The sequence below is a fragment of the Giraffa tippelskirchi genome, chromosome 11, assembly GCF_054371585.1.
Source record: "Giraffa tippelskirchi isolate mGirTip1 chromosome 11, T2T-mGirTip1v1.2.pri, whole genome shotgun sequence".
Lineage (NCBI taxonomy): Eukaryota > Metazoa > Chordata > Mammalia > Artiodactyla > Giraffidae > Giraffa > Giraffa tippelskirchi.
Genome location: NC_137285.1, coordinates 23,660,791 through 23,679,146, shown reverse-complemented (window position 1 = coordinate 23,679,146; position 18,356 = coordinate 23,660,791). Strand labels below are relative to the sequence as shown.

The following is an 18,356-nucleotide window of genomic DNA, read 5'->3' as shown; positions in this document are numbered from 1 at the left end:
CCATAGCCTGCCAGGTTCCACAGTCCATGGGATCATGCTTCACTTTGGATGAATGCATTTTGCAATGTGCTGCTACACAATTAGGCTGTTAAAAAAAAACAGTTGATTGACAATCTAACATAGATTTTTGTCTTTTCCCTTTATGCTGGTATGCCCTGCCCAACAAAGTAAGAAAAACAACAGAAAAGCCCTCCAAGAGTTTTTTGATCCTTGTTCATTTCATGATATCAGTATGTCTTGGGTTAGGTCTACCCTTTGAGATTGGTGCTGATTACTGGTGTGGATGGTTTCCAGCTTGTGGCTCTGACCTTATCTTCCTCTGATAGAAGCATCCCTAGGGCACCACTGATGGAGCCACTGAGGGGTCAGGGGTCCCTGGCTGGGCTCTGTGCAACTGGCCTCTGCCCACTGTCCCACCCACTGGTTTTGGCCCTGCGGAGGGTGAAGGTGACCTTCCCCCCACCCCCTCAAAGGCTCTGAGAACTCCCTCTAGTTGTAGAAACCCCGGCAGATATCAATAAGGCTGGAGGGATAAAGCAAAGCATCAAACATAATACTTAAAGAATGGATTAACTGACATCATTTCTAAATATTTATCCGCTGTATAGGAATATAACTTGTTTAATTTAGGAAAATATACCATTTGATCCTCAGGAATAAACATTAAACATAAATCAAATGGAAGTCTAAGACACAAAAAGAAAAAAAAAGGGGGGGGAGAGAATATGGAAAAAGAAAAGATTATTAAGTAAAGATGTAAAAATCTTCAAGACTATCCCAAGAGACAACCCATATTCAGAAATGTCTCCTCCCCAAGCCCAAGGTGACAGTCAAAGGCTGTCCTTGGAAAAAGAAAATTGAATTAAAATGGAAAATGTCTCTAAGCAGGCCCTAGTTTTATATTTTTGACCCTTTATTAGAAATATAAACAGATGATTACTTCTGTCTCTTTTTATTTGTCCTTTTTTTTTTTTTGCATTTTTTTTTTTTAACAAATACTTTTTGGTAGCTTGTCTGGGTTATATTTTGACTCATAAAATAATCTTCCTAATTTGGCCTTGCACAGTTAAAATGTCTCCATCAGCTCCGTTCCCAGAGTTTTTTTCTGCCGACTCGAGAAAGTCTGCCATCATCGACCTCTGATCACAAAACTGTCCCTTCCCGGCTTCGGAACTTCCAACTATGAATAGTTTCCGAAGACGGGTCCCAAAGAGTCCCTGTTGAGCCCCAGATCTACTGTGGAGCTGAAGGAGGGCATCCAGGTGCTGGTCCTTCGACCAGAGGGGCCTACACTTTGTCCTTGAACTTCTCCAGATAGTCTCTGAGTTCTTTGGGGGCACCCACGCCCACGTCCTGGCATACCCATTTGATATCCTCCTCGGTCCCGCCCAGGATGGAGTTGACGGTGGGGCAGCCGTCGTCGGCGGGGATGGTGGTGAAGGTGGTGAATTTCACCTTTTTCCTCTTGGAGGTGGGCGAGTGCAGGGGCTCATGTTTCTGGTCCCTGCCCTGCTTGTCCCCCGAGTCAGCCAGCCTGGGGATCTGGCTCTGCCCCTGCTTTTGGGAACCTCCGTTGAGCAGGAGGCGGTTGCTCTCCTCGAAGCCCCCCGGCCCGCGGTCAATAATGGTCGTGTGCTCGTCCTGCGGCGGAGACCCATCGCCCACGTTCTCCAGGAGCTCCGCCTCATTGCCCAGCCACACCCAGTCATGCGAGTGGGTCACAGAGGCCTGGCCTTCCAGGGGCACCTGCTTGTGCCTGTACTTGAGGGCGAAGGTGGCGCAATTGATGAGGAAGACGAGGATGGCCAGGCAGAAGACCCCCAGGAGGGCATACATGCCGATCTCCAGATCGCTCAGGCCGCGGGGAGTCTGCACCAGGTCGCCGGCTCCGCGCCCGCCCCCCGCCTGGGGCAGGTCCACTTGCGCCGGGAAGTTGGCGAAGTCGATGGGGATGGTCTGCAGCTGGCCCTCCCCCGCCAGCCGGCCCCCGTCCAGCCGGCTGTTCTTGCCCACCTTGTTGTCCAGCAGCGACTTGGCCGTGGGGTTGCCCCTGCGGAGGACCCCTTCCTCACGTTCCGCGGAGGAGCTGCCGTAGAAGGGTCCTTCCTGGGCCTTCTGGCGCCGGTCGCTGGCGTGGTTCTTGATCTCAGCCTCCTCGTAGTCCACGCCCGGGCTGGAGTCGGCGTCGTTCTGCCCGAACTTGACCCTGACACTCCCCACGCCGACGGCCAGGACACTCTTGCGTTTGGATTTTTGGCAGGCCTCCGCGATGGTCAGGTCCACTCGGACCAGGGGTCCCTGGCCTTCGCCTTCGGCCATCACAGTGGGCCACCTGGGCGAGCGGGACTGGGGGACGGACACGACGGCTTCGTCCAGGGAGGTGGCCGTCAGGGTGAAGTCCTTGGTGTCGTAGATGTCCAGGGGCGTCACGGAGCCATCGCTGAACTGGAGCCAAGTGCTGACCACGGCTTCCTGTGGGGAGAGAGGCAGTTAGAAAATCCACGGGGGATGGGAGGAGGTGAGAATGGGAGAGATGCCTCTTCTCTAAGGATCTTGCATCCCGCCCCCACCCCCACCAACCCTAGATTCAGGGGCAAGACTTAAAATCCAGACCTGGTGGTTGATGAAGCTGGGGGCAAAAACATCCAGGGTTTATATCAAGATCTGAGAGTTGATTTAATTGAAACAAGAACAAATGCAGATAAGCAATGACAGCTCCAGCATCATCCTTACCAGGGGGAAAAGACCCCATAAAAAGCCCTCACTGAATTTAGGCTCCATTGCATTTATTAAGGAAGACTTGAGCATGTCCTTGGAGCCTTCACATTTCCTGCCCCTCACTCTGATGCACCACCTTTCCCTCTCATCAGAACCCTTGTGATGACATTGAGTTCAGTGTATTCCATCCTCTGCATAATCCATGGTAATCTTTCCATCTCAAGATCCTTAATCACCACTGCAAAGTCCCTTTTAATACATAAGGTGACTTATTCACAGGGTCTAGGAATTAGAAGTGGCAGTGTTTGGTGTACCATTATTCTACCTACCATGAGGGTGAGGGTAATGAAGATGTCCATAGTGATTCCTGGGTACCAGCCACTGTTCTAAGTAATTTTCATTAGCAACTTGTTTAATCTTCCCATCAATATACAAGGTAGATACTATTATCCATAGTTCTCATTCTGCAGGTGAGTAGATTGAAACATGGCAGGGACCCAAGGCTCGCCCAAGTTTGCAGAGCTAACTGAGAGTTGGGGTCGAGTCCAGGCAGTTTGTCTTGAGTCTTAACCACGGTTGCTAGTTAGTTTCCCGGCTGCCTTTGACTCTGAGGTCACTGACCAGGCCAGGGACTATAGGAGACAATTGTGTTGTGTCTGGAATTCTTCCCAGTCCTCTAAGAACAAGGCACTGAGTGGTCCAATTTTCATTCATCTGATCATTCCAGGGACATGTCAGGCCACGTGCCAGTCACTGAGTAGTCTTTAGAAAACTGACAGATAATAAACAAAACACAACAGTTTAACTAATGAGAACTTACTGTATAGCTCAGGGAGCTCTACTCAATGCTCTGTGGTGACCCAAATGGGAAGGAAATCCAAAAGAGAGGGGATAAATGTATACATATAGCTGATTCACTTTGCTGTACAGCAGAAACTAACACCATTGTAAAGCAACTATACTCCAATAACAATTAATTAAAAAAAATAAAGCAATACACAGCAGTTTATCATGGCAGGCTGGGATGTTTCCTGGAGCTGGGCTGGGATGTCAGTTCTGCATAAGTTTGATGTGCTACGTTTTACTTTTAATGTTTGGTTTAATGACAGGGAGGAAGGAAGGTGATTGGAGATCAGGAGAGAGATGGGTGGGCACTGGCTGTGAAATGACTAGGATAACTCCTATTGGACAATCTATTGGATGTTACGAAGGAGAAGCAAGAAGCAGAGTAGGGAAGGAAAGGGGCAGTGGTCTTATGGTTGGGAAGAGCTAATGGAACGCCAGGGGTCTGCTATGGGTAAAGGATCCAGTGTTTCTTCTAATCCTGGCTGCTGGACCTCATGACAAAAGGCAGAGAGTTTGAAGTGGGAGTTTTGAATTAAATGCATGGATCCACTGTTTTCCTGGGAACATCTTTCTTTAAACTAATTCTTCTGGGCCTCAGTTTCCCCCGATTGAAAGTGGGAATTTGAATACAGTAAGTCCCCTACATACAAACAAGTTCAGTTCCAAGAGTGAATTTGTTCTTAAGTCCAACAAAGTTAGCCTAGGTACCCAACAAACACAATTGACTATATACCACTGTACTGTGATAGGTTTATAATACTTCTCACACAAATAATACATAAAAAGCAAACAAACACAAAAAATAAAGAAAACATTTTTAACTTTACAGTACAAGAACTTGAAAAGTATAGTACAGTATCAGCTACATCACTGCTGCTTTTACACTTGCTTCCTGACATTCTGGGCTTGAAATAAAGATACTGCACTACTGTACTTTATACAGTACTGCACAGTAAAGTACACAAAAGCACAACCCCTTGTAGAGGATGCACACATGTGACAATGGAGACGAGACACATGAACTAAGTTACGTGATTGGATATGCAAATACATGTTTGCATCTTTGAAAGAGTAAAACTTGAAGGTTCACCTGTAGGGGACTTAAAGTACCTAAAGGTTCTGAGATGAACATCTATTTGGCCCATCCAGTTTCCATTCCTCCTTTCTGATGGGAGCTAGGACACTAATTTTCCTTTCAGAATCATGTCTTTCCTCCATTCGGAGTCCAAGGAGCATGGGTGGGATGCACCCCACCCCTCCAGGTCCAGAAGGCATGTGACCAAGGTCTGGCCAATCACAACATTCCACTACACTGATCCCAGTGATTGGCTCAGGAAGGAGCACATGATCCAAACCAGCCAATGGGATGTGATCTCTGGGCTTTTGCTGAAATTAGAGAAGAATTTTATTTCCTCTGGGACTACTGAGTTGGGATGCAAGCCTGGAATGGGAAGTGGCCCTCCTGCAACCACTTAAGCGGTTGCAATCTTAAGCAATCTGCTGGAATCTGAGGCTAGCACAGGAGAGAGAAAGTTGACATAGTGAGAAAGACTCTTAAGAGCATGTCACAACAACAGAGAATGTCATACTCAACAGATGGCTGAGTATAAACTAGTTAAAAACTAGGTAAAAATACAAATAAGAGATGCAAATTCCTAGGAATCAGAAATTTAAAAAGAAGGCATGCTACAGTGATACACATAGGTAACTGTTACTGAGATTGCTTGAGGGGGTGTAGAACTATTCAGAAAACCCATCAGCCAGTGGCTGGGATGTTGATACCCACCTGGGCAAGTGTCAGATGGGCATGAGACCTTTAACATAAAGCTAGGATTCCTCTCCACATAGGGAGAAGAGAAATCCTACCCACTGGGCCAGAGACACACCAATAATGCTCATTTCTGCTCTGAGCTCTGGATGGGAAAATGTCTCCCTGGAAATCAGAACCCCACCCCCTCCCCATAACTGAGTGTGGTGTCTGAAGTTATACCATCTGATGTTGCAGGAGCTGCAAGCAAAGATGTTAACTTGAAGCTAGACTCACACACATGCAAAAATGTACAGGAATTTCTCAGGAACCACATAGAGCAAAGCAACCATGGCTCAGGGGGTGCCCATGAAAAAAAGAAAAATCAGTCCCTAGGAAAGAAGGCTCTACCATGAGAGAGAATCATAAAAAATTCACATACAAAAATCAGAAGACAAGGACAATAAAAATAAAACAAATCAGTAACAAAAACTAGCCAATGAAAGACAATAGTTAAAGGGAGTTAAAAAGAGTAAAAACTACTCTGAAAGAGTAGGAAAGACTGGAAAAAGAACAGGGAGCTGTGGAAAGAACCAAACAGAACTTCTAGATGTGAAGAATCTTCTGGTTGAAATTCATTACTCAGTCTAAATAGCAGATTAGACATGGTTGAGGAGAGAATTAGTTACTGGGAATTAGTTACTGGGAAACTGAGTCAAGAAATTCACCCAGAATGTAACCTCAGGAATATAAATTGATGAAGCATGGGAAAGGATGGTTGAAAGAAATGAGGAAGAGAATGACCAACAGTCTTCTGTTAAGAGTTACAGAAGGGAAGAATGTGGGAGAACTTCAAAAGTCAAAGAAATAATGGCTGGACAGTTTCCAGAATTGAGGACAAGTGCCAATAATAAAAATGAAGGTTCCTGAGGACTTCCTTGGTGGTCCAAACTCTGCCTTCCAATGCACGGTGTGTGGGTTCTCTCCCTGGTAGCAGAATTAAGATCCCACATGCCATAGGGTGTAGCCAAAATGGTTCTTTTTTTTTTTTTTTTGAATACACAAAACTTATTTTAAAAAAGAGCATTTCATTTAAAAAAATGGAGGTTTACTTATTTATTTTTTTGGCTCTGCAGCTTGGCATGTGGGATCCTAGTTCTCCAACCAGGGATTGAACCCGTGTCCCCTTCAGGGAAAGTGCAGAGTCTTAATCTCTGGACCGCCAGAGAAGTCCTTAAAAAGGAAAGTTTCTGTTGACACCACTGGAGCATCTGGCTCTAGCTTTACCTGAAGATGCAAATGCTTGGACATGAACTGGTAAACTCTTACATCTGTCTCGGCCAGCCTGAGTTAGGTCTCTATCACTTGTGATGGAAAGCCCAGACTAACACCAGCTTCTTGTTAGGAGTGAGTGAGAATGTACCTGAAATCTAAAGATGGTGTGTGCTTGCTGTTGGCATCTGCCCATTACTCCACAAAACCTGCCTGGTCAACTTTCAGCTGTCAAACTTGCAAGGTGGTCTTGCCAAGGAGCATTCTAACCTCTGGAACCTACGTAGTCATACCCACAGCTGGAAGTGCTGAAAAATTAACACCCTCCAGAAGCAGCCCTCCACTAAGGGCTGATGGGAAGGGTGATAAATATCCCAGCTTCCTTGCCCCTCAGGTATAATGACGCTTCAGTCTTTTCTACACTGGCTGATGGTTTCCCAGGAGATCCAGGCTCCAGTAGCCCACAGTGGTGGCCGAGTTGGGAATATACTTTTCTTTTTTTTTAAACTTTTTATCTTACATTTGAGTACAGTCAACTAACAATGTTGTGATAGTTTCAGGTGGACAGCAAGGGGATTCAGCCATACATATACATGTATCCATTCTCACCTAAACTCCCCTCCCATCCAGGCTGCCACGTAACATTGAGGAGAGTTCCCTGTGCTATACGGTAAGTCCTTGGTTGGTTATCCACCTTAAACATAGCAGTGGGTACACGTTCACCCCAAACTCCCTAACTATTCCTTCCCCCATCCTTCCCCGTGGCCACCATAAGTGCAGGGTACACACTCTTTTGGCTCTCTTTCCTTCCTCCCTTCCCTCACTTCCAGACTCCCTTCTAGGGTTCCCTTCACTGCCCAAATGAAGTTCTGGCATGCAGATCCTTATCTCAGGCTCAGCTTCTGGGGGAATCAAAGCTAAGACACCATTGGCTCTGGAATTTTGTTTCCTGCCAGCCTCTCCTTTAGCTTCATCAACTGAGAAATCACACCATCGGACAGACCCCCTTCTAAAGCCTCAGTTGAATGCATTCATGCTGCGGGAGACCTCATTTCTCTTTACTATTCTAGCTTTCTTCAGAACTAATAGGGCACGGGGAAGTATAATACGATTGCCCTCATATTCATGGCAAACCTTTTGAATTTCAAAGTTGGAAATATCAAGAACAAGAGGCCAGCCTTCCACACTCCAAGGACTGAGATAAAACACTGTTAACACACTGTGCCAGTTCATCTTGGCTGACTTTTCATCTAGAGTTCATTTTTCTTCACCAACTCAAAACGGTGAACCAACTTAACATCAAACAAGCCCCCCTGAACAGCAGACAATCTGAATTAAGCCCTCAGAACACTGCAGGCTTGCCAGCATCCATCTCCATCAGCCCTGCTGTGTGACTGAGACCAAGTCTTTCCATTAGCTCATGACAGTGAAGTTGGAACATAGAGGTTGTCTGGGGAGAAGCCAGCACATTTCCCTAAAGATGAGAAATTCTGAAATACTTAAAATAACACACATCCGGGCATGATTTAGAGCTCCTATTCTTTCAAGAGTCATGTCTGCAAATTGAATGAACTCTATCCATAAATCCCCTCAGGCAGCGCCGGGGCCCTCCAATTACCATCAGCCGATGAAGACAGATGGGTGATGCTGGAAGCTGATGGGTGGCCTTGCCTGACGCCAGGGAGGTGGCAATGCCAGTAGTCCCCTAATTAATTACTAGTTCTCGGCAAATAGCTTCATGCCTTCTGCTTTGTCTCCCCACTTTCCTCTTCTGCTCTTTCTAAACCAGCCAACACCATGTCAGAGTCCTGTCCCCAGGAGAGGTGAGCAGAGGTGCCAGCCCTGTGAGCTGTATGTGAATGAGAACCCCTTACAGGTCCCTGCTGGTGATGCTCTGGAACAAAGCCAGGTGGCTGTTGCAGTTCAGTTGCTAAGTCATGTGTCTTTGTGACCCCATGGACTGCAGTACGCCAGAATCCTCTGTCCTTCGCCATCTCCTGGAGTTTGTTCAAATTCATGTCCATCAAGTCAATGATGCCATCCAACCATCTCATCCTCTGTCGTCCCTTTCTCCTCCCGCCTTCAATATTTCCCAGCATCCGGGTCTTTTCCAGTGAGTCAACTCTTTGCATCAGGTGGCCAAAGTATTGGAGCCTCACCTTCAGCAACAGTCCTTTCAAGGAAATTCAGGACTGATTTCCTTTAGGGTTGACTGGCTGGATCTCCTTGCTGTCCAAGGGACCCTCAAGAGTCTTCTCCAGCACCACAGTTTGAAAGCATCAATTCTTCAATGCTCAGCCTTCTCACATGCATACATGACTGCAGGAAAAACCATAGCTTTGACTAGATGGACCTTTGTCGGGAAAGTAATGCTTCTGCTTTTTAATATGCTGTCTAGGTTGGTCATAGCTTTTCTTCCAAAGAGCAAGTATCTTTCAGTTTCATGGCTGCAGTCTCCATCTGCAGTGATTTTGGAGTCCAAGAAAATAAAGTCTCTCACTGTTCCTACTTTCCCCCCTTCTATTTGCAGGTCCCTGCTGGTGATAGTCTGGAACAAAGCCAGGTAGCAACAGCTGAATTTCTGGAATGGTCCACCCTATTCCTTGGAACCTGAGAATGTGATGAGATGTCCTCTTATGATGTTATAGGCACAGGTGAAGTTAGGGAGAGCTGCCTAGCTGAGCTGGGTGGGTCTGCTGTAGTCGTACGAGCCTTTGGAAGCAGAAGAGCTTTTCTGGGTGGTAACAGAGGGAAATTCAGAGGTTGCAAGCATGGAAAGGACTCTATGCACTGTTAGTGGTTCTGAAGATGGTACAGGGTATGGGCAGAGAGAAGGAAGTGGAGAGGGGCTCCCGGCCAGCATCAACAAACCTAGGAAACCTCAGGCATTCAACTGCACAGAGCTGGATTCCGCCAACCACATCAGTGAGAGTGGAAGTGGATTTGTCCCCAGAGCATCCTGATAAGATGATCTGCTCTCAGCCTGTGGAGCCCAGAGCATGGCACTCTGCTGAGCCCACCTGAATTCCCCACCCACAGAACTGTGAACAACAGTGGGTGTTGTCTTAAGCGGCTGGATTTCTGAGAGTTTGCTGCCCAGATGGTTCGTCCACCTCTGGGCACTGGGTACCACTCTTGTAGTTCATCACAGACCCTGCTACTCGGACCTCAAAGCCACGTGGATTTTACACAGCCAGCATCACTTCCTCCTGGAACGTGGTTTGGCTACCCTGCCCCCATTCCTGCCGCCTCCCTCCCCTTTGGCTAGATCAGGCGGGACAGTGCTCCTTTCTGGCATCCGGGCCCTTACCTGTTTAGGGGTCCGCAGCAGCTCCTCAGCTGTGGCTACAGCCGTGATAGCCCTGCTGTTCTCCGTGCTGGGGTGGAGGGTGACAGATAGCCCAGCCACGAGCTGGATGGCCAGGTCTGACACCGCGACTTTGTCATCCAACACAGTGACCGTCTTCTCAGCCAGGATGGAGTCAGACAGAGGGGACAGCACCTGGGGGATGGGCAGACACAGACCAGTCCATCACATCTGTTTCTGGATGGATGTTGGAACCTTTCCCAGCTATGCTTTGTCCATCCCTACAGGGTACAGAATACAGTGGGAAGGAACCACAACTTCCCTCTATACATTATCCCATGTCATGTGAGAATCAGATAAAGTCACTCTTCCCTATGACACTTTAGCTGTATCTTTTGGAAACTTGACATAAATATTAAAATCTATTCTGTCTTTGAAAGGAAATGACCCTCCCCATTTAGATGAAGCCTCTTTGCATACCGCACAAACTGGTCAACCATACGTGGCAATCTTACTGCCTGGATTCATGAATAGTGGCACACAAACAGACTCTGTTCAGCCTGAATCCAATTTTAAGTGAATTAGGCCATCAATTGGGGAACTGAATAAGAGACAGTCTAGTCTCCCCTACAATCCCAAGTACAATGTATCCTCCATTGGCAGAAATGTTACTTTCTGCCTCATTTGTTGTTGTTTAGTCACTAAGTCCTGTCCAACTCTTTTATGAACCCATGGACTATAGCCTGCCAGACTCCTCTGTCCATGGGATTCTCCAGGCAAGAATACTGGACTGGGTTGCCATTTCTTTCTCTAGGGAATCTTTCCGACCCAGGGATCCAACCCACATCTCCTGCATTGGCAAGTAGATTCTTTACCACTAGCACCACCTGAGATGCCTTTCTGCTTCATCTGATATATGTATCAGATGTTGGACTTGGGGTGTCCAGGTGAAATGGTAGAGATGTATCAATCTTTCCCACCTGGGGTGGTAATGAAAGGATCAAGAATGACATTTCAAAAAGGTGGAGTCACATATCTACTATAAATAAGACAGATAACCAACAAGGACCTGCTGTACAGCACAGGGAACTTTTCTCAGTATTCTGTGATAACCTATATGAGCAAAGAGTCTAACAAAGAAAAGATATATGTATATGTGTAACTAAATCACTTCACTGTAACATGTAGAACTAACACAACAATGTAGATCGAACTATACTTCAGTAAAATTAAACAAACAAACAAACAAACAAGAAAACCCTCCACAAAAGGTGGAGTCAGTAGTGTGGGACTTGATGGGTTGAATAAAAGGCATTCTGTGCCCTACCATCTGTCCTGAAATCCCACCCTTCTATACATTTCCTTGAGCAAAAGAGACAGCAGGATTTTGAATAGTTGGTTGAATGACTACATAACAGAATGATAGGCTGACTTAGGAAAGAAGGGAGGAAAGGAAAAAAGGAATGCATCCTACCGTGGCCACTGGCACAAGTATTGCGGAGTGGGGAGCAGGTTCTTTCTAAGAGGGTGTAGGTGGTGCGGATTTGGAGAGGGGGCGCTGAGGGTGGAGACGCAGAGGCAGGGTGGGTTGGGGTGGGGGTGGTGGGAATGAAGGATGCAGCAGAGAGTGGGGTCACAGAGGGTGCTAAGGGGTGCAGCCACCACCTTCTCATTTCTGTTTGGAAGGAGGTTGGGACTCAAAGGGGTTTCCCTGGTGGCTCAGGCGGTGAAGAATCTGCCTGCAATGCAGAAGACCCAACGTTGATCCCTGTGTCGGGAAGATCCCCTGGAGAAGGAAATGGCAACCCACTCCAGTATTCTTGCCTGAAGAATTCCATGGACAGAGGAGTCTGGTGGGCTTCAGTCCATGGGGTCGCAAAGACTTGGACACAACTGAACGACTATCACTTTCACTTCACTTTACCTGAGACTCAAAGAGCTGGTCCAGGCTCACCTTTGGGTGTCCACAGGATGCCATCACAAGGAGCAGGAACTGGCCACAAGGACCCACCCCCGCTAGCAAACTGCCTCCCTCCAAGGCGGGGTACCATGCTCAGTGATGGGCGTGCAGAGGTTCCCAGCTCCAGCTTCCTACCTGGATGGTTGTCATGCCAACCTCTCGCCCAACCAGGATCCTGCTGTTCTGGAGAGTGGCCACGTGTGGCTCCTCCAGCTTCATGAAGTCAGCAACCAGGTGGGTGATGTCGAACTGCCAGTCGGGACTGAGCAGGTGGCTCGGCTGGCCCCAGGGGCCAGCCCCCTCGGACACAAACTGGGTGAGGACCCGCACCATGGCATGCTGGTACTGGAGAGCGCAGCCCCGGCCCCGCCGCTCCTCCTCGTCCTCATCCTCGCTGTCTCGTGTAGGCCTGATGGGGAAGGAGAGGAGGCTCTCGGGTCAGGGGATGCAATTCATGATGCTCTGGAATTGCAAGGCAGATACCTCCCCATCAACTGCCAAGAGATAGCAGCCCAGGCAGGAGCCTCAGGACCACACAGAAGCACCGGCTCTTTTTTAAACAATGCCAAGAAGCTTTATTGTGCTTGCCGAAGGAGGAAGGTAAGACTTAATTGAGAAGGAAAGATAAACATATCTCTCCACTTAACAGCACGACCCAAAGAATTTCCCCACATCCCATCTCCTGTATATGTAGCCCACAAAACACTCCTACCTCTCTTGAAGGCATCTGTTGACAAACAAAAGATGCAAGAGTTAATATTTATTAATACTAAAACTACACTGTCCACAAAGTAGCCAAGAACCACTTGTGGCTATTTACAGTTTAATTTAAATGAAGAAAATTAAGCAAATCCAAACATTACATTTCTTAGTCACTCCATAACCCCTTGTGCTAGTGGCTACTGCACTGGATACTGTGGTTCTAGAACATTCCACTGGATACTTCGGTTCTAGAACATTCCACTATTTCTACCACTGTAGAAAAAAGTCTATTGGTCAGAGTGGTATGATGCTCTGGAGATGTGCCCATGCTAAGACCTTCATGGATGGACTCTTAACACTGTGAGGTAAAACTGTAATTATTCTTCTGTCCAGATGGAGAAACTGAATCATAGATGTTAGGTGGCTGGCCCAAACTCACAAAGCTAGAAAGCAGCCAAGCTTGGATTTGAAACCAACAAGTGTCAATTTTTCCTTCTTCAGGGACATGGAACAACCCACATCTTGGTCACTCATGACCACTAAATGGTCTGAAGCCTTGGCTGGATTCATGGCTGTCCTCCTCATCAGAGGAGGACAAATGCCTTCCAGTTCATTCTATAAAAGTGGACTCACCATCTCACTGTCCTATTTATCTTTCTTGAGATAGACAATACTTGTTCCTTAAAAATGAAGACTGGTGCCTGGGAGATGGTCAGGAAAAGAGCCCTGATGGTTTAAGATGGAAGATGTCATACAGGAAACCAATAATTCAGTAACAATTGTTATGTAGCTGACCTGGGGGTCAAAGAGTTGAGGAAACAAGACCCCAGATTCCTACACAGAATGATCCAGAGTCACATGGAATAGAAGTTTTTCTTTTGGCTTAAGTGCAGACAGCACCCCGATGGTCCAGCATAAATGCAATTAGATTTTATCCAATAATTTGATATGCACAGAGCTTTTCAAGATTATAGATATTCACCCAGAATAGAAAAGGAATCGCTGTTTCACATAGACAAAATAAGCCCAAACTCTAATTCTCTGAGGTTGAAAGGCTAGAAAACTATATTACTTTTGTGGCTTCCTTCAGGAGGGGCACTTTCAGGAGAGAGATTTCTAGGAGCCCATGTAGAGTGCAAACAATTGGATCTGATATGGACCCAGCCGCTTAGCAGCCTTCCTGCCTGGCTGGGTTGCCCTGAGTCTCAGTTTTCCCAGAGGATTGTTGTTAGGCCGCAGAGGCATGCACACTTTGCATCATGTAATCACCATGGTAACAGCATTGCCTCGGCCCTGCACTGGCTCCTGCATTGACTCCTTTGGTGTTGACATCAGTATCCACAGCCATTGCTGTCATAGCTCTGATGTGTCTCCTTACCCCAGACTCACCTCTTGCTGGCCACGATGGGAACCCTCCAGCCTTTAATCTGGCTCAGCTCCGTGTCAGAGACCTCTATCTGCAGGGGTAGTCGGGGCACCCATACGGTGACATGCAGGGGGGTGCTTAGGTGCTGGTACGTGAAGTTCACCACCACATCCACCTTGCCTTTCATCTCTTTGCCATTGACAAAGACATAGTCACAGTGGTCGGACACCTGCCAAGACAGAGAGGGGACGGATAAGAAGTTCTCTGGGATCTGGAGACCACCTTTCAGCCATGTGTCCTTGTCTCTAGCAAAGCACATGTGCTTAATGTAGGTTCTCCTCAATGCGGAGCCTGAGACAAGGATTTGGTGCAGTTGGTTTACTTGGGAGGTGACCCTAGGGAATGGGGACCAGGGAGAAGGCTGAGGGAGCCAGAGAAACAAGAAAGGTCAGTAGAAAGGTCCATTTTTGCATTTGGTGCTGTGACCATTGAGCTCTGTTTTTCTGGGATCTCATGGAAAGCCCCCAGAATTGTCAACTTTCAGGATGAGAGGCAGAAATATAATCTACTTCTCCGCTCTCTCACTGGGTGAGTGCTGCCCATGTGTTCCCCATATTCCAGGCTGAGACACAAGCCCTGGGATGGAAAGCACAAGCAGTGTAAGAGAAGAAGCAATCACCAAGCGAACTTGAATCTTGTCAGAACTGCAGCTGGGACTGAACTCTGGGTGGATTCAGGGAATGTGATGTAGGTACCAGAGGTTGTCTGTTCTTCAGGCTGATGTCTGTCCAGAAGATCAGCCACACCCACATCCCACCCCATCCAGCCCCCCAAGATCTGAAGGGCTTGTACTTCCTCAAGAAGAAATGCAAGAAGAAGAGCCTTCTTCCTCAGCAAAGCCCTACTCCCAGTTCTTACACCCACTGTTCCAATTACATGCAGCCCTGATGGTTCCCCAGAACACTCAGGTCTTCATATATGATGTTCCTTTTCCCTGGGAACACCCTTCCTTCTCTGCTTGCAGCACTTCCCCTGACCCCCTAGCATTATTGGTGTATCTGGACTGTTATTGCTCATTCTGTGAATGGCCTCACCACATTAGTGAAGATCAACCTGTTTCCTTCCCCTGAATTTCCTCCCCTCTCTTTTCCCATTTCTAGCAGATCATGGCCTCAGGAAAGAGACAAGACAGAACACAAAGCAGAACAAACATAAACAAAATAAAAAATAAAAGCCTGCAAGCATCTAGATTTTGTGTTCTTCTGCCGAAACCTTAGGAAGATGGATCTATTTACAGCCCCATGGATACTCTTATGTGGCAAAGAAACAGCTTGAGGATGCCTGTGCTCCCTGGGAGGAGGCTGAAAGGAGAAGCATGTGCAAGGATGGGACAACATCAGAGGTAACCCATGTGGAGTCCAACTGATAATGGGTGCCCCCTAGGAGCTGTGAACAGAACACTTTAAGGCTAGAAGCCCCCTCCCCAAGGCCTTGATAGTAGTTACATCTTCTAGAAATTAGACTGGGATGATGTTTTACCACCATAATGAATTGAAAACTGAAAATAGAAATCAAGATGAGTTATAGAGAAACAACATAACCCATCTTGCATACCCAAGTTTATGGGATCACACTGGACCCTTGTGTAAATTTTCATTTTCAGCTGTGGAAATGTAAAACCATTGAAGGCAATAAGTATATCTTTTTCTTCTTTGATCTCTTGGTGCCTCATACCAGCTGCTCAAGAAGCAGGAGCTCAGCAAAGTGGACTGAATGGATGGTTGCATGAATGGGTGGATGGATGGGTGAATAGGTGAATGGATGGATCGATGAAGGGTGGATGATTGGGTGGATGATTGGATGGATGGATGGATGGGTGAATAAACTGCTAAGTGGATGGATGCATGGATGGATAGACAGATAAATGGATGGATGAATATATATATGCATGGGTGGATAGATGGATGAATGGATGGATACATGTATGCATGTATGCATGGATAGATGGATGAGTGGATAGATGTATGTATGCATACATGGATGAATGGATTGAAGGATGGATAGATGAACAGCTAGATGGATGCATGAACAGGGCTCTTTTTTCATGGGGATGCTTGCTTCAACACAGCCATAGATCTTGGGGCAAGAGGAGGTGTGAAATATTGAGATAACTCGGAGTCAAGAACAGTGGAAACACAAGAAATTACTTAGAAAACTTCCAGAAAGCTTTAGAGCAGTGTTTCCTAACCTTTTAGGAGTCATCGACTCCTTTGGGAATACACATAAAGTTAATTCTTGCCATAGAAATGCATATACACAGAGTTTTGTGTAGCATTCCAGAGTTAATGAAGTCACACATGGACTCTTTGCGCAGCACTTACATACTAAGTGGTAATAGTCAATGTGCTTATCTGTCCCCCGTCCAGGCTGTATACTCTGGAAGGAGCAGTATCTCCTTCAGGGGGTCTACGGCTCTGGTTAAATAACATCCGATGCTGAGCAATGAACTCCTATGATTGCACTTTCTTTCCCCAGCTTCTAGGACTACGGATGGCTACTCTGGGCCCAATTTTCATCTTCAACTTGCACTTCTGTTTGGAGGGGCAGCTGGTGAGGGCTGGGCTGAGTGAATTTCTTCCATCTGCTGGGGATAGTGGCAGGGGGCAGTTGGGAGGGGAACACACGAATGGATCGTCTCACTCGTGGTCAGAGTGGTTTAAAAGAGTTTATATACTGATTAAGGGTGGAAACCAATTTTCATTGCTGTCCCAGACTTGTCATTAGCATGTAAACACTGTCCTGGATCTGGGCAGGCATTAGCATAATAGCCGAGTAAGAGTTATATCAGTAATCACTTCTTTAATCAATGTTGTAATTTACAGACCATTGACTTTCCTCATTTATTACCTTTCTGAGCTCTGGTGGGAGGGAACCTGGCCGCTCCAGAATATATAAATAATTAAGAGGAACGCCAAGGGTATGAAGCCACCGGGCATGATAGAGCCATTGTCACTGTTATTCCTGAAGGTGCCATAAATGTCTGGGGAAGTCGCAGGCTGCATTAATCATCTCCTAAGTGGCTAGCAGTGGGAACCACGGTATCACAAAATGAGCTGGCTTGTCTGCAAAAAAGGAATCCAACCCCTGTATGGGAATCTTCACAGCCCCTCCGATCCATTTCTGGGAACCTCTTAAATTTCTCATTGTGGGTGGGCTGCCCATTAAGAAAACTGCCTGCTGGCCCTTGCTAACTGTGACTTTTTAAAAATAAACTTATTTTAAAAAAATATTTATTTATGTTTTTGGCTGTGCTGGGTCTTTGTTGCTTCACATGGGCTTTCTCTAGCTACGGCAAGCAGGGGCTATTCTTTAGTTGCAGTGGGAAGGCTTCTCATTATGGTGACTTCTCTCATTGTGGAACATGGGTTCTAGAGCATGGGCTTAGCAGTTGTGGTGCTCAGGCTTAGCCGACTCTTGGCATGTGGGATCTTCCCAGGCCAGGGATTGAACCTGTGTCCCCTGCATCAGAAGGTGGATTCTTAACCACTGGACCACCAGGGAAGTCCTCACTGTGACATTTAAACTACCCCTTTTGAACGCATGGTGGCCACAGAATCAACCAGTCTGCTCTTAAGGACCTTGAGGGGCCAAGTTGGGTCACAAGGGTTCTGGTTGATTGGCATATGGTTGGTTGATATCTTATGTCTTTCAGACTTTGGCAACTTCCCAAGGATGTCACCTGCTTCCTAAGGTAGAGGCTGGAGACCGCTTTCCACGAAGAAAGCAAACAACCACCAACATCCAGTGAGACTTTTGTCTGGATTCCTGCAGCCAAGAAGGTTCTCAGATTTGAATGAGCATCAGAGAGGGCTTGTCAAGTGTCCACAGATGGTTGAGTCTACCCCTAAAGTCTCAGATTGAGCAGGTCTAGGGGGACTGCTGCCCTCCCTCCCCTGCCCCTCATTTCGCTTCTAACAAATGCCTGGGAAATGCTGATGCTTCAGATCTGAGGACCACAATTAGAGATTCGCTCCTTGAAATAATGCAATTGCTCCTTCTATGATCCATGGCATCTTGTATGTCCCGTCTTAGACCTCTGGGGCTGCTATAACAGAATATCCAGAGGCTGGGGGGCTTAAACAACAGACATTTACTTCTCACATTAGAAGGCGCCAGCAGATTCTGTGTCTGGCGAGGACCCGCTTCCTGACTCACAGATTCTGTCTTCTCTCTGTGTCCACACTTGATGGAAGGGGTGAAGGAGCTCTTTGGAGCCTCTTATAAAAGCATTAATTTAGGGACTTCCCTGGTGGTCCAGTGGCTAAGAATCTGCCTGCTAATGCAGGAGATATGGGTTTGATCTCTGGTCCAGGAAGATTCCACATGCCTCAGAGCAACAAAGCCCATGCACCTCAACTTCTAAGCCACGCCTTTGAGC

The 18,356-nt window shown here is 46.9% G+C and overlaps 1 protein-coding gene and 1 long non-coding RNA gene across 3 annotated transcripts in view; one reads left to right on the top strand and one right to left on the bottom strand.

Annotated features, from left to right (window-relative positions):
• Positions 1-892: 892 nt before the first annotated feature.
• The window catches only part of TMEM132C (transmembrane protein 132C), a 432,037-nt gene continuing 414,573 nt past the window's right edge, over positions 893-18,356 (bottom strand). For both annotated transcript variants that reach the window (XM_081538273.1, XM_081538274.1), the window contains 4 exons: positions 13,942-14,147; positions 11,986-12,259; positions 9,894-10,085; positions 893-2,472 (listed from right to left, as the gene is read on the bottom strand). In XM_081538273.1, the coding sequence (XP_081394399.1) occupies positions 1,288-2,472; positions 9,894-10,085; positions 11,986-12,259; positions 13,942-14,147 (1,857 nt within the window). In that variant the 3' untranslated portion in view covers positions 893-1,287. The remainder of the gene's footprint in view (positions 2,473-9,893; positions 10,086-11,985; positions 12,260-13,941; positions 14,148-18,356) is intronic.
• The window catches only part of LOC145525404 (uncharacterized), a 50,175-nt gene continuing 44,615 nt past the window's right edge, over positions 12,797-18,356 (top strand). The window contains exons 1-3 of the long non-coding RNA XR_014068191.1: positions 12,797-12,917; positions 15,079-15,320; positions 17,631-17,722. This is a non-coding gene — a long non-coding RNA (uncharacterized LOC145525404). The remainder of the gene's footprint in view (positions 12,918-15,078; positions 15,321-17,630; positions 17,723-18,356) is intronic.